The 15912-nt window shown below is 39.1% G+C and overlaps 1 protein-coding gene across 1 annotated transcript in view; it reads right to left on the bottom strand.

Moving 5' to 3' along the window:
- The window catches only part of LOC134601829 (CD209 antigen-like protein C), a 44174-nt gene that overhangs the window by 4820 nt on the left and 23442 nt on the right, over positions 1–15912 (bottom strand). The window contains exons 3-7 of the mRNA XM_063446329.1: positions 9706–9747; positions 7339–7380; positions 6450–6491; positions 4647–4700; positions 352–494 (exon numbers count right to left, since the gene is read on the bottom strand). Coding sequence (XP_063302399.1) covers positions 352–494; positions 4647–4700; positions 6450–6491; positions 7339–7380; positions 9706–9747 — 323 coding nt within the window. The remainder of the gene's footprint in view (positions 1–351; positions 495–4646; positions 4701–6449; positions 6492–7338; positions 7381–9705; positions 9748–15912) is intronic.

A 15912-nucleotide genomic window follows, 5' to 3' on the forward strand; every position in this document is an offset into this window, starting at 1 on the left:
GTGGTTGTTTCAAGGAGCTATTCGTTCTCTATCTGAGATATTAAAATTTGGTCTCCTTTAAAACAAATGAAGTGTTATTTACTAAAATAAGAATTGTCGGGAATTAAAAGTGAATTCAATGTAAATTTCAAATTTAAGGCCAAAATAGCAAAATGAAAACATAACCTACTTTTTTTTCTAATTTAGCTATTTTAGAATAAATGTAGAAATTCTCTTTGAATTCACTTTCAGTTCCTAGCAATTCTCACTTTTGTGAATAAGAAACGAGAAGGTGCTACTTTGTCAAAATAAATAATTTTGGAATTTTTCAAGAAATTAGATACTTGTTTAACAACTCATAAAGCGACTTACCATTTCATCACTGCTGGAAATGGTGGTAAGCTGAGAATTTAATTTTTGACACTCATCTCTTGCCTCATCCCATGTCTTCTCGCTTTTTGAGACATAATAGCAAGAGTAGATTTCTCTATGCCAACCAAGAGGGCACATCCTTGCTGTGCAGGGGGGATGGAGTAGCAGAAGGATTGGGGTAAAAGGAAGACTTTGTTACAAACTTTAAATATAAGGCTTTCATAAGGTAATCCATAAATTCACAACCAAATTGCAGTAATTGTCCAGAATAGATAAATTGGATTAAAAAAAAACCCTTTACTTCTTTTATCCCTTAAAAGTTGTTTATTGACAATCTAGCTATATACATATTTAATGTGTTTATGCAATCAGAGTTGTATTATTATGAATGAAATTGTCTCTGAATACGGACTCAAAACTATATACGGTATGTAGGAAAAAATAAATAAAATATACAGACATGTGCACAGGTAAAAATATGGTGAATCTTCGGCTTTGTTACTTTAATTCCGAAAAAAAAATTGGCGAAAGTATCAATTCAGAATGAACTGAAATTCATCTGATAATTTTTTGGAAGTTCAGTTGTTTGTTATTTCTTATAGTTTGTTGTTTAGTAGATAGCTCCCCTAATTTGGTACCCTGATGTGGGATTGCCCTACTTATACCAAGTTAGGGTGCTATTTAGTAGATAGCTCCCCTAATTTGGCTCCCTGATGTAAGATTAACCTACTTAGGATATCTGCACTTTTTAGTAGACATATCTAATTATGTATATATGATTTATAACAGGCGAAGACAGTCTATAATTCTACTAAATAGATTGCAATTCCAAGAGCCATAACCTATTGAGGCAGAAATGGAGTAAAGAAGGGGAAACAAAATGCTCCAGAAGACCAGTGGATGTCGAAACCAAGGCAACTTAAAAGGTCAAATTATATAGCATCCAAACATTTAATAGCTAAAAAGTGTAGATCAAGTGTTACACCTTATTGGTATGAAGTTAGAACCCAAGTTATATATCAGTTAAATATGGAGAGTGCTATTTGTTATAAAGAGAGAAAAAAATGTCAACTTTGGATAAATAGAGAATCTATGGGATTGTAGTTAATTATGGATTTAGTGATTTTCCCTTTTTTCCCCTCTTATACTTTCCCCTTTGGAGTTGTGAAGATATTTATAGATTAGGGTATATTCTCCTTTCCCTTGGTCCTACTGCTTCGATACAACAGTTTAGTGTTGTATGGTTGTTATATGTTTGTATGATTTTAAATGTATTTAACATTATATTGCAATAGTATATGTTTAAATTAAATGTTTTAATGTATGTCATATGTTATATGTTGTACAATGAAAATAATAAAAAGTATAATAATAAAAGATTTTTTTTTAAATTGATTAGATAATGGCCTACAAAAGTAGACTATATTAACCGGCAATGGTCCAGCATAATCATATCACTAAGTGTTGTGTTATCTTTTAGGAATCACGTGTCCATCTATGTGTAAGTGACATAAGTTTCACTCCACTGGGCTCATCAGGAAGGGCCAGGATTAAAGCCTGAGTTAAATCCCCTGGGTCTGCTCTTCATTGGTTCATTTTACTTTTATATATGTTTTCAGTCAACATAAATAATCAATTACTAAACTCCCATTTAATCTTTTGTCTGTTCAAATCGATAACATCTACAACCATTAAAGGCTTATTAGGAGTCAATAAATATTGGTTCGAATAATAACAATTTTCAAAAAGTATTGAAAATCAATAATACTCTCTCTTATCCTGCAAAATATTGGAGTCAGTGATTCAGTGCCATTTATTGAGGCTATAATCCTTAATTTATTGACTTGAAAATATAAATTTTTTTTTTACTATTTGCCTGCTGGCTTTAGGTTTAACACTAGCTTTAGATTTGCCCCACTTTCGATGCCGCAAGTAGGGGTCGTGTCCGCTAAACAGTGAGCAGTCAAATGACTAATCAGGGAAAAAAGATACTAGCGACTTCGTAATTAAAAAAAAGGACAATAAATGTGCTTCCGGAGCTTTATTAATAGAGTTCCCTTCTCTACTGAATGTATTTTATATATTAACCATTGCGTTTAATTATTTCTGTAAAATTTTACATGTAAATACCTATATATTGGTAATATTTACTAATTAGTAAAAAAAAGTGTTACACTTGTTTAAAGATTAGGGAGACCTCTAGTGGTCTTTTTCTTATACAAGCTCTTGACAAAGGCGGATGTTCACGCCGAAACGCGCGTCGAGCATATTTTTGCCGATGCACTCTCGTTGTTTTTAACCTCTAACTATACTGGGGTGGAATCGGTTGGCTGATAGTGGCTTGCTGTACCTTCTGCATTTTTAATATGGAACGCTATAAGGTTACTATTTGGGCAAGCAGCAGGATGGGGCTTAGAGATCGGCTATATCTAGACAGGGTACCTGGTGAGACGGGCCGGGATTAGTACCTGTCTCGGCAGCTAGAGCTTGAATACCTTTCTACGAATTTAGATCTCCTTAGCAGCAGATTGGAAATTATTTTTTTAAGTGATTATACATATCTAGACACATAACTGGAGAAACGGACCAGGAATTAAGTACGGCTATTTTCTTGTTCCATTATATTCTCTAACATTCCATCATGGAATCCTTTCGATCTAGCCTCCACTCTTCAGTTTTGGATAGGAGGTGGTACTTTGGATAAACCGTATCTTTTCTCCGTGGTCCTATCTAGATAGAACCATTCTAATAGCTTACTACAGTGTATATATGTAGCAGCTCGATACAATCAGCCCCTGAGTATCTATTTTGGTACTTCTTCTGTCACTTAGTTTGATATTTACTTCGTGCCTACATGGAAATATATGTCATATGCAATCTAAATCTTTCTATTATACTAATAAGTCCTGTGATTTAAACAGAAATTTGTATTGTGTATTCTTTGGCATACCCTAGGTTTAAATAGCCAATTAATATCAATATGAGAGGTTCCATTTATAACAGGACCTAAACTTGAAATATACTTTATGCATATATAGGAAATCTCCATATTTCCATTCCCCCCGTTTTTTAAAGGTGTACTATACATTTTTCGATTTTTTTTTACTGTGGGTGTTACTTATACTTTCTGTGTGTATAAATTTTATTGGTTTGTGTATTGGTTTCTAATAAAGTTGCTTACCTTGTGATGATAGTTTACTTTGGAGGTAATTCAAGTGGGGTGAGGTCCCCTCTTTTTTAAGTGGATACCTAACCTCATTTGTTTCATTCCTTTCAGTTTATGCTTATTGGGATATGCCCTTATTAATTCAGTAACCCATCCTTTGTCAACAGTGTGGATGTTTTCTACATCTGAGGTCTCCTTTATATCATCACCTTCTAAAAGCTAATTAGTTGTAAACCTTGGAATCCTGTGATGTTCTGGGCATACTACACAGAGTTCCAGAATCTTCCAAACAAAGTGCAGGTGACTCATCACATGACTCAGGACACTCTGGGCATGTGCCCAGCGCTCCGGAGTAGGTTGATGTCTTGTAAGCTGCACTCTAGCATGTATGAAATGCACATGTCACTATGATTATAATAGCTGGGATTTTCTGACGTTTGGTTAGAAGCTTCATCTTATGAGCAGATGTGCTGTCAAAGAACTTGCCCAATTAAATTACGATTAAAAGGTTGACCGGTGCTTCTATAATGGACCTCAATGTTGTGTATTACTCAGTGATATATTCTTCCTTAACTTTTGTAAATATTATTTAATGATAGTATTGATGTATGAAATAGAAATATTATTCACCCACTCAATTGGCGTCATATCCTGCATTCTTGAACCTTATCAATACAGCGCCTGATCACTCTGCACCTGAACGTCAGCTCAATGTCGAGGTTTCCACCAGAAAGTCTTGGTTTGGGGAACCGACTTGAAGAATTAGAGGTTATACCATTTGATAGTGGTTTAACCTGTTCAAATAAGCCAGCAACTGGGAAATCCTTGCACGATAGCATTTATAATGAGTATTTATTTAAGTATGCTATCCAGCTACCTCTTGCCCTTCCTTTTCTTGTTCAAGATCTCCATAAATGATAAATGATAAAACATAGGTGGGAAAAGATGAAGGGCAGACATGAAAGATATATGTTCCCATATGGAGTTCATTATAGGATTCTTGTCAAGTAGTGAAATAGTTCTTATAGCAATGCAGATTATAATTAAAGCGATCTGAACATTATGAATTGGATTCTTTGAGAATGAACCACTAGATCTCTAAACTGAACCATTCTTTTTCAAAACTCACACAACTCTCCATTTATGGTGTTAATGTCTGCCAATATTCTGTCTGGAACTTGAACTGAAAGCAAATAAAAACAATTTTTAATTATTCCAAATATAAGATAACAGTGCTTTTATTTATTCATCAAACACCTGAAGAAAACACAAATAAAAATAAAGATTTCTGAAATACAGATTATCTGACATATCGATCAAGGTAAAGCTTATATAATGAAAATAAAAGGAAAATTCATTGCTTGATTAGTTACTGATATAGTCCAGTTGGCAGCTCAATAACCAATTTCAGCATCTCTCTTCTCCGATTGAATAAACAACAGGTAAATCAGAAATGTAGGTGAAAAAATGTTCTTAGTGATTTTATGAAACTACAAAAAGAGAGAACGCGAAGGCTAATAGTGTAGTAAGTCTCTTTTTTTAGTGAAGAGAAGGCATAAGACATGCACTTACAATTTCCAGGAGCTAGAACCCAGCTCCCACTTCAGCGTTTGGGCATTTTAAGGAATTTTTTCCCCTCCATACTACAATATTATTTTATCTAATTATCATTTTATGTATACAGGAAACTAGTATGACCTTGTAGCTTTGGAAATAAATATTACGAGCAGTAGTTAAACAGTAGGTAATACAGTAAGTTATTAAAAGGACCCTGTAGCCGTCAAAACAATTTTAAGCTAATTAAGTAGCTTGGGTGTGTGGATCATGCCCCTGCAGTCTCACTACTCAATTCTCGGCATTTAGGATTTAAATCACTTTGGTTTCTGTTTATGCAGCCCTAGACACACCTCCCCTGGCTCACACAGCATGCATGGTTTTATTTTCAAACAGATATTAACTTGCTTTAGACTTTTTTATCTCCTGCTTTGTAAATTGAACTCAAATCACACACAGGGTGAGGGTCCTGCAGGATCTATAAGGCTATTAACAGAGCAGGTGATAATTAAGATAAATTCTAAATTAAACAGAATGTGCAAAATTAAAACATTAGATCTCACTTTACAGGTATTTAGGAAGATTGTGCAAGTCATGCTTGGGCATGATCTATACATCAAAACTGCTTCATTAAGCAAACGTATTGGTGTCTACAGTGTATCTTTAACTATGTAGTATTTGTCATGGTGAGATGTATATAAGAATTGATTTTATATATATATATATATATATATATATATATATATATATAAAACAAAATAGTAGAAAATAGCACTCCAAGGACTTCAAAAAATATATGGTGAAAAAATAACTTAGCTTTTATTCAGCAACTGCCACAAAGTATCAACGTTTCAGTTCTTGTGCAGAACTTTCGTCAGTGTGGGAAAAAGGTGAGTAAATTCACCTTTTTACTATATGGAGAGGGGTAACGGACATCTAAATAGATGTTTTGCCGTGGTAGTGTCAGGAACACGTTTGTATTCCTGACACTATAGTGTTCATTTAAATGCTTATTGTAAAGAACTATGACTCTGTCCTTCTTATGTTCAGCAAAATGTATAGTTGCATAGTGCAAATTATCTATGTTTTATTAAATTTTTAAAATTTAGGCTAAAATAAAAAGCTGAATGACAATAGCTGAGTTGGCAACTTTTTCCAAGTCACCAATTTATCCTACGTTTTTCAATTTGTAGAGTCCCAGAGTCTTGTCTTCTCCACTAACATAGCTGACTTTTTCTAGCTCGACAAATATGGCCTAAAAATATGTTAAATTTCCGTGGTGAATTTTTGACTAAGTGAATAATGATGACAATAATTTTGGCACATATTCACTCAGCTATATGTGAAAAGGGACATATATTCTTATAGTGACACTTACCACTCTCCTTTAACTGTGCAATGTCATCAATGATTCTGGATACTGAGAAAGGGAAAAGAGAACATGAGGGTAAATCTGCAAAAGACCAAGAATATACAGCACATCGAATACTCTACGTCTGCTAAAACCAAGGAACCAAGGAGAACTAACTTCTCTCTCAAAATCAAAACTCCAAGCCTGTTGATACAAGATGGAAGAATGGCTCTGATGTTATTGTAGGTAACAGTAAAGGTAGAATAAGGATTTATGGGAATTATAGTTAGTTTGTCAGATTCTTCCTGTGGAAAAACAACTCCTAGAAACCTAAGTCCTAACATTCTATACAGCATTATTACGACGGCAAACTCACAACCCTACAAGTTGGGGACAGGGCATAATCACTACAGAAGCATTAAGGAACACTAACAAAGAACACACTCAGTACAGTTAACTATAACCTAACATCATAGTATATCCTGTACATCAATCCTAACATGGGTGGGTACCCATTACACATGAGCACGGAGAACATTTTCGGTGTTATCAGTCATTCTGTCAAATAGGAAATATTATCTGACTCTCGGTCACACGTGCATTTGTTTTAGAAAATGGAGAAAAATGTTAGTTAATCTAATTTTGGTCAATCTGTAATCTCTATTGGAAAGGAATAAAGCCAAAAGAGAATTAATGAAAAATGTAAGTGAAAAAGGTTTAAAAAAAATATATAAATGAAAGAAAGCAAAAAAAAAAAAACAATAAAATAAATTGTTACTTGTAAAGAAAAAAAGGCTATTTACTTGTAATGTAACTTGTAAAAAAAAAATTATATTTCCCCTGTAGACAATATTATTTGCACAGATTCACAGCAGATTGGGAGAAGGAATATATATTTTCCTAAAAGGGCACTTACCACTCATTCTTGACTGCACAGTGTCATTATTGATTCTGGATACTAAACATGGGAAAAGAGAATGAGTGAGTACATATTTTATGCACTTTCTACTGGACCGGATTTGGGTGTTTCAGCTGCCTTTCTACCTCAAACATACGCGCTAGATAGCAAGTTTCTATATATTTGTAAAGTATGTGTATATGTTTGTAGTCCATGTGTGTGTGTATTTGCATGCATTTTATTTTACATGTATGAAATGTGTATATGTGAAAACAGGAATATTTTGTGGAATGTCATTGTGCAATTCAGAATGTATCTGTAGGTGTGTGTTTGTGAATACAGATAGAAGTTATATTATATCAATATGCCCAATATGTACAAATGCAAACTGTCAGTTTGAAGTGACAAATATAGATTGTATTGAACATTACTGTATGATTTTTCAAATTTCTGTCATTTTTCTCCCTATTGTAAAAATTCCCCTACCTACTTTTCTCTCTCTCTAACAGCCTCCACCAGTCTCTAGCTCTCTTTCTGTCACCTTCAATTGTCTCTCTCTCTTTCCCAGCTCTACTTGTGTCTCGCCCCCCGTATCTATTCCTTGACTATCCCCCTTTTCGTCCTCTCCATTTGTATGTCTTCCTATCCTATGTATGTCTCTTCTTTCCTTTACCCTGTGCTGTGATTGACTGGCTGGGATGCTGTCTGTCCGTTTTTCTCACAGCACACGTGTCAGAAGTTCCATTGAGGAGCTGCACTGTGTGTGGGAGGGGCACGGCTATAATGTCATATCCTTTCCCTGCCTATATCCCGGCCTATATCCTATATCAGAGGCGTAACTAGAAATCACTGGGCCCAAGTGCAAAAATTGCACCCCTTCCTCCATGCGTCTCATATCCCCCCCAGCTCTGCCATGCATCTCATACCCCCCAACCCCTCTATGCGTCTCATCCCCCCAGCTCCCCCATGTGTCTCATCCACCCAGCCCCTCCATGTGTCTCATCCCCCCCAGCCCCTCCATGCGTCTCACCCGTCCCAGCCCATCCATGCATGTCATTCTCTCCCCACTACTGTAAAGTAAGTAGTGTCTGTTTCTGTGTGTGTGTAAGGGATGCATTGTTTGTGCATGCGTGTGTATGTGTGTAAGGAAGCATTGTGTGTGTAGGGACGCAGTGTGTGTGTGTAGGGACGCAGTGTGTGTGTGTGTGTTTAGGGATACATTGTGTGTGTAGAGATGCATATTGTGTGTGTGTGTGTGTAGGGATGCACTGTGTGTCTGTGTGTGTGTGTAGAGATGAATTGTGTGTGTAGGGATGCATATTGTGTGTGTGTGTGTGTGTGTCTTTGTGTGTAGGGATGCATTGTGTGTGTGAGAGTGTCTGCTGGATAGGATAGGAGGAGTGGGGGCTGAAAAGGGAGCATCTTTTTTTTAAATATTTATTTTGTTCATGTTATTAAAAAAATAATTGATTTAGTATATGACCTACCAGCATCCAGGGAAGGACAGCATGTTTCCTGGTGATCCGGTGGTCCTGCAGAGGCTCTCTGCCTTCACCTCTGCCGGGTGAAGGCTCTTCCTGCGAGTCCTTGCACTACGTTGAATCGATCGTTGCCGTTGATACCGTGGCAACGCTCAGAAAGCTGGGACTCAGCGCAGAGGTGGAGGCAGAGAGCCTCCTCCCCTTCCTGCTGTGCAAACTCTGCAAAGACCCTGGAGGGAGACCTGACCAGGTCTGTGTGCTTATAAGGGGCTTGGGCTCATGGGGCCCTCAGGTGGCCAGGGCCCCTCACAAGTGAAGTGGCTGTACCTCCCGATTGGCCCCCTGAAGTGATGGGCCCGGTCACAGGTGCGACCCCTGCGACCATGGTAGGTACGCCACTGCACAGAGTGACAGGACAACACAGACACCCTACATCCCCAGCATACACACAGACACACAACATACACAACACACTTAGGGGAAGGGCAGCATTTAATTGTTGGATCCAGGCAGCACAATGTCTTGGGTTGGGTACTGTTAATAATATAGAATATTCATGGATGTAATATCAATGAAGAACTATCATATTATTTACTAATGTTAGTGGAGTATAAATAATCTTAAACACAGAGAATGGAATTATGAGGCCTTATATTTAATCTTTGCCTAAGTCCTCACAAAATCTAGACTTGCCTCTGGTTATAGCACTCTGAGTGTTTCTTTTATGGCACTCATTTATGACAACGAGAAGAATAATAGGTCGATTTGACTTTACATTGAAGACTTAATTTTTATTAGTTGTATGAACCTTCGACACACTGTTCTCAGCATGTATATATATATATATATATATATATATCGCTAACTATTTTTGTGCATAAATTATTAAGATGAGGAAACTTACCATTCTGTTTTATCTCTGTTAGTTTACCAGACATAGCTGTATCTGGAATTGGAAGATAAGGGTGTTAGGGTGTTTTAAAATATTAAAATTAAATTTATTTATTGTTTATCACATTTAGATTAACCCGTTAACGCCGTTATGGCGTTCTATGCCGTCCCGCATTTAGTGGGCTTTAAAGCCGTTGCGACGGCATTGAACGCCGTAGCGGCTTTGAGCCCTGGAGCACCCGGGATACTTACCTACCCGGCGCTCCGCTTCGGGAGGACTGCCTCACAGCCCAGGCAGCCCTCCCATGGCAAAAGAAGCCCCCGGGGGCCATGTGATCGCTCTCAAAGAGCGATCACATGCCCCCCTATAGCTGGCTGTGGATCTGCCAGCAGGGGGACTGTCTGAAATGTCAGACAGTCCCCCTGCTGGTGGGATCTGTAAAAAAAAATATTAGACATGTTATAAAATAAAATAAATATATATACACATATTATATAGATTTAACGTCATACATAGTGTATTTGTCAAGGCTCTTGCCGTGACATCCATTCTGCCAGACGAGGTCACCCCAGGAGTGCCCAGCAGGCGATTTGAACCCTGGACTTTGTGAATCTTGCTCTTTTGCCACTGTGCTATCCAGCCATTCATAGTATTGCCGTAATAGGTGTCCTTGCCTTGTTCCAGCACTGGGAGCTGAACTTACCCATGGCTACTCTAGCACACCTGTATGCCATATTAATTGGCTGGATATAAAAGCCTGTCACACCCTGGGAGGGGTGTCAGTTAATTGACTCTGGTTCCCTTGTTTGGTTCCTGTCTCTCCGTATCTGCGTTCCAGTTTTCCTGTCTGATTCCGGCTTCTGATCTTGGCTTTCCTCCTGGACTACTCTGATCTCTGGCTTCCCTGATTTTGGCTTTCCATGACTACGCTTCTGCTAATCCCTGCTGTACTGAGACTTGGAGCACTTTTCATGGAAAGCCCCCATGCACAGATTCACAGGCCAGGTGGCGTCTTACCTGGTCACCCTGGTCTGTGTCTACTTTGCAAGGGTGAGCGTATAACTCTGCGAGCTGGACTCCCTATCAGGTAAGACTCATTACAGTATTTTAATACTAATATAAGTACATATATTAGTATTAAAATACACTTAGAATGACGTTCCGTGTTTGTGTGTGTGTGTATGTATATTTATAACTACAATAATAAATAAAATAATAAAATATATTGAAACAAAATGTAAAAATGTAAATTTGTTATCACAAACAACCGTGTACATATAATTGCATAAAAGATTACATTAGTATACACGTAGAATTTAGATATCTATAAATGCATATATATTAAAATCCTACATGTATATTTAAATAATCTTTTAACATAATTATGTGATTTGATTAATTAAAATTTGATTGACATGCCTGACAACACAGGGAGAAAGTGCAGAGAATTTAATTCGCAAGCACTATATTTGACCCTGTAACTCTCAACACACCTTAAAACCTGTACATAAGGGGTACTGTTTTACTCAGGAGACTTCGCTTAGCTCAAATATTAGTGTTTCAAACTGGTAAATTGTATTACAACAATGATATTTAAGTAAAAGTGAAGTTTTTTGCATTTTTTTTACAAACGAACTGCACTTTTATGGTCTATATTATTGTTGTAATATGTTTTAAAACACTAATATTTGTGTTTAGTGAAGTCTCCCGAGAATAAAAGTACCCCCCCATGTACAGGTTTTATGGTGTTTTGGAAAGTTAGAGAGTCACATATAAGGCTTGCGTTTCATTTTTTTTTACATTGAAATTTGCCAGATTGGTTATGTTGCCTTTGAGAGCGTATGGTAGCCCAGGAATGAGAATTACCCCCATGATGGTATACCATTTACAAAAGGAGACAACCCAAGGTATTGCAAATGGGGTATGTCCTGTTTTTCTTAGTAGCCACTTAGTCACAAACACTGGCCAAATATTCGTTCTTTCTTTTTTCACACAAAAACAATTATGAAAGGTAACATTACTAATCTGGCAAATTTCAATTTGAAAATGGAACGTTCTATATTTGACCCTGTAACTTTCCAAAACACCATAAAAACTGTTAATGGGGGGTACTGTTGTACTCGTGAGACATTGTTGATTACAAATATGTGCATTTTTGTGCAGTAAAACCTAACAGTATTATGACATTCACAGCTAAAATGTTAGACGGAAATACAATATTTTTTTTAAAAAAATCTTATTTTCTCACATTTTTTAAATTTTATTCATAATAAATTATGTTCCATATATGAATAGTTAATGATAAATTAAAGCCCTGTTTCTCCTGAACAAAATGCTATATAATAAGTGTGGGTGCACTTAATGTGACAGTGGTGAATTACGGTTGAACAGACAAATAGCGCAAATTCCAGGTTTTGTTTAGAACGTGCAGTATTGACTCCGTCCTGAAGGGGTTAAGGTTGTCTGTGAGTAGCTGGTGAGATTAAACTCTAAGCTGATCAATTAAAATATATTTACCTGATTCATCAATGTAGAATGAAACAACTAATAGATACACACACACACACACACACACACACACACACAGGGCCGGATTTAGATGAAAAGAGGCCCTAGGCTATTCCACTTATGAGGCCCTTTCACCTCCCATTTTTAAGTTTGTAAATTACATGAGAGACAATAAAATACATCATTACTGTGATATATATAAATGTTAAATGAAACATGTTGTGATTGGTACTAACCTTTATAAAAAATGTGGCACGGATAATAAATTTAAAAAAAAAAGTCGAGATGAGGGGAGGGTGGGTGATGAAGAGGGGGGGTGACTAAAAAAATTACCTTAAATCCCTGGTGGTCCAGTGGGGGCTGCCTGGTGGTCCGGTGGGGTCCCTGGTGGTCTGGTGGCCCTCATTTCCGGTCTGCAGCTCCGCAAAGTGCAGAGCTGCAGACCATGGATCTCGCGAGACCCAATCAGTGTTGCCGTGGTAACCCACGGCAACGCTCTGATTGGGCAGTGCACGCGAGATCCATGGTCTGCAGCTCTGCACATTGCGGAGCTGCAGACCGCCGGTCTCAGCGATCGCGGCAGGAGGGGCATTGCAGTCTGCCCCGGGCACCCCCCTAGTAAGTGGCACCCGGGGCGGACCGCCCCCTCCTTAGTACGCCACTGGTTATATCATATGCATAGTGTAACGGACCGTTTCAGCAGACAAGGGGTTAAAAATCCGTTTAGGCCATAATCCCCTTTCTGAGGCACAGCTACTGCAGAACACCAAACTCCCGAACTGGATACAAAATAGCACTCCAAACTGGAACCTCACGAATAGCTGCTAGCAGACGAACAGGAAAAGCATACATCAGCTTACACTCCTGGCAATCAGTCTCCAACAGCATACAGTGAATCCCCCCCTAAGAATGAGACAAGGCTCCGTGTTGAGGGTCAAGCAGTGGTCTGAGGTGCTGGCACACCCAGCCTGGTTTTTATTGCAGTTGTTACAAATACAGGACTGCCCACAGGGAGGTATAAAACAACCAATCACATCAGTTACATCCCACATATTCCCTCCCCTTATCCTGAGAGGAAACTCAATTATACATACAGTTAAAACATACTTTTTACCCAACTTTCATAACTCTAAAACCATACATCACATTCACATAAATTACATATTCACGATCAATTCATTCAGAGGAACAACATATTAAAAAATGGCATGAATCAGACCAGGGGTTCAAAAGTTAGTAAAATATATTTTGGGCCCTGGCTGGCACATGGCTATCTGGCTCAGACCGGTTTTACAGAGCCCTCTTTCCTGGAGACAATGGGAAAATAATCCAATTATATCCAGGGATAGAGGCAGACTCCATTGAGCACATGGTTGCAAAAAGACATAAAATACACAAGGTTACATTTACTACATAAAATAAAGACATGCAACATATCCCCAGATAGCTTAGGTCTGAGCGCATATTATTGAATGGCGCTCAGACCACACACATACAGTTCAATTGCCATGGAGCTAAAGTCTTTCATTATATGAATGGGCTCCATGGCATAGCTATCTGGGGTATCACCGCTCACACAGGGCAAGTACCGAATGACCTCACTTATTTAGGGCCAGAATGAGTGACATACACTCTGGTATGGCCAAATACTGTTTTTAAAGGGCCCAATCTCCCAGGGCCATAGTCCAAAGGCAGCAGGCGGGCAACCAGGCTCCTCCAATGCAATGTGGCGAGATTGGTCTTGTCACACGTAGAATTTCTCCTTATTTTCGGTTCAGTGTTTTAGTGTTCAGTGTTTTTAAAATAATGTAATTTTAATTTTGCTAACAATTTGAATGTAGGCCCCTCTCGATCTTGAGGCCCTAGGCTGAAGCCTAGTTAGCCTATAGGAAAATCCGGTCCTGGATACACATTATACTGGTGCATCTGTCTATACATATAAAGTGTGTGTGTGTATGCAGCGCCGGACTGGGAAAAAAATTAGGCCCGGGCATTTTTTTCAATCAGAGTGGCCCCCTAAAAGGGGCGGGGCCAGAGAAGGTGTGTTTTGTCATCACTAATGACAAGCACGCCCCCCTCAAAGTGAGCATGTTGGTTCAATGCGCAGAGCCCTGCTGAAGAGCTCTAGCATTAGAAAAAGGCCCTGTATTTGTTCTGCGCAGCGCAAGCAAATTTAATAACATGCTTGCGCTGTGTTTGCTTTTAAATTGTCTCTGGTGTCTCCACAAGTGGGATACCAGAGGACAAAAGGGCCGGGAAAGTGTATGGTGCATGTGTTTGGAGCCTGCTTGTGGCATTGCATGTGTGTAGAGTGTGGTGTGGTATTGTGTAAATAGGTCAATTTCATTTGTGTTTGTGGTGTAATATGTGTAGCTATGGGCTGTAGAGTGTGTGTATAGGGGGCATAGTGTTATAGGGGATGTAGCGAGTGTGTGCATACGGGCTGTAGTGTGTGTGTGTGTATAGGTGACGTAGTGTGTGTAGGGGTTGTAGAGAGGGTGTGTTTAGAGAATGTTGTATGTGTTTGCTGACAAGGAATGTAGTGTGTGTGTGTGTAGGAGATCGAGTGTGTGTGTGTGTATAGAGGATTAAGAGTGCATATAGGGTAAGGGATCTAGCGTGTATCTGGAGCGTAATGTGTGTAGTGGTGCAGTGTGAGGGGTGCTGTAGTGTGTGTGTGTGTGTATATATATATATATATATATATATATATATATATATATTTGGACGTATTGTATGTGTGAGGGGCGCAGTGTGTGTGTATGTAAGAGGGGTGCTGTGTGTGAGGGTGTTTTTATCTGCTGTCACATTCTAGGTTTCTAATTTTCTTTGTCTGTTAACTCACTGAGGGTTATATATATTTATAATATAAAATAACCCTCAGTGAGTTAACAGACAAAGAAAATATTTGTGTGTGTATATGTATGTGCTGTGTGTGTGTGTGTGTGTGAGGGGGCTGTTAGTGTGATTTTTTTTTTTTATTTAAATGTAAATATTTTTTTTGTTAATAATAAAAAAAATGATATCCCCCCCTCCCCTCCCTTCTTACCTTTATCCTGGGAGGGGAGGGGGGTGCCGTGGTGCCATTGAAGCAGCCATGCTTCCTTCCCTGGTGGTCCTAGTGGAGGTGGGGCAGTTGCTTAATATCCCCCCCTCCCTTCTTACATTATGCCTGGGAGGGGGGGTTCTTTCTGCAGCTTCCTTCCCTGGTGGTCCTAGTGGAGGTGGGGCAGTTGCTTAATATCCCCCCTCCCTTCTTACATTATGCCTGGGAGGGGGGATTCTTTCCGCAGCTTCCTTCCCTGGTGGTCTAGTGGTGAGAGTGAACTCTAACCTGCAGGCTAGAGTTCACTCTCGTGAGATCTGAACGTTGCCGCGGTTACCGCGGCAACGCTCAGACCTCGCGAGAGGACCCGGCGGAGCTGCTGGATAGAGCTCCGCCGGTCCTCTCTCCTGCTTCCCTCACTCCTCAGCCCCGGGCGGCCGCCTTTAACAGTGTCTCTGGGCTGGTGAGGGAGATCTTTGATCTCCCCACCGGCCCATGGAAGCACACAGCGGGGCCGGCGCTGGCCCTGCACGGGATCTCCCCTGCCGGCCTCGGCCCCACGGCCATCGCGGCCCACCGGGCATTTGACCGATGGCCAGTCCGGGCCTGTATGTATGTATGTATGTATGTATGTATGTATATGAACTTTTGCACTAATTTTTCGA

The sequence above is a fragment of the Pelobates fuscus genome, chromosome 3 (genome assembly GCF_036172605.1).
Source record: "Pelobates fuscus isolate aPelFus1 chromosome 3, aPelFus1.pri, whole genome shotgun sequence".
NCBI classification, from domain to species: Eukaryota; Metazoa; Chordata; class Amphibia; order Anura; family Pelobatidae; genus Pelobates; species Pelobates fuscus.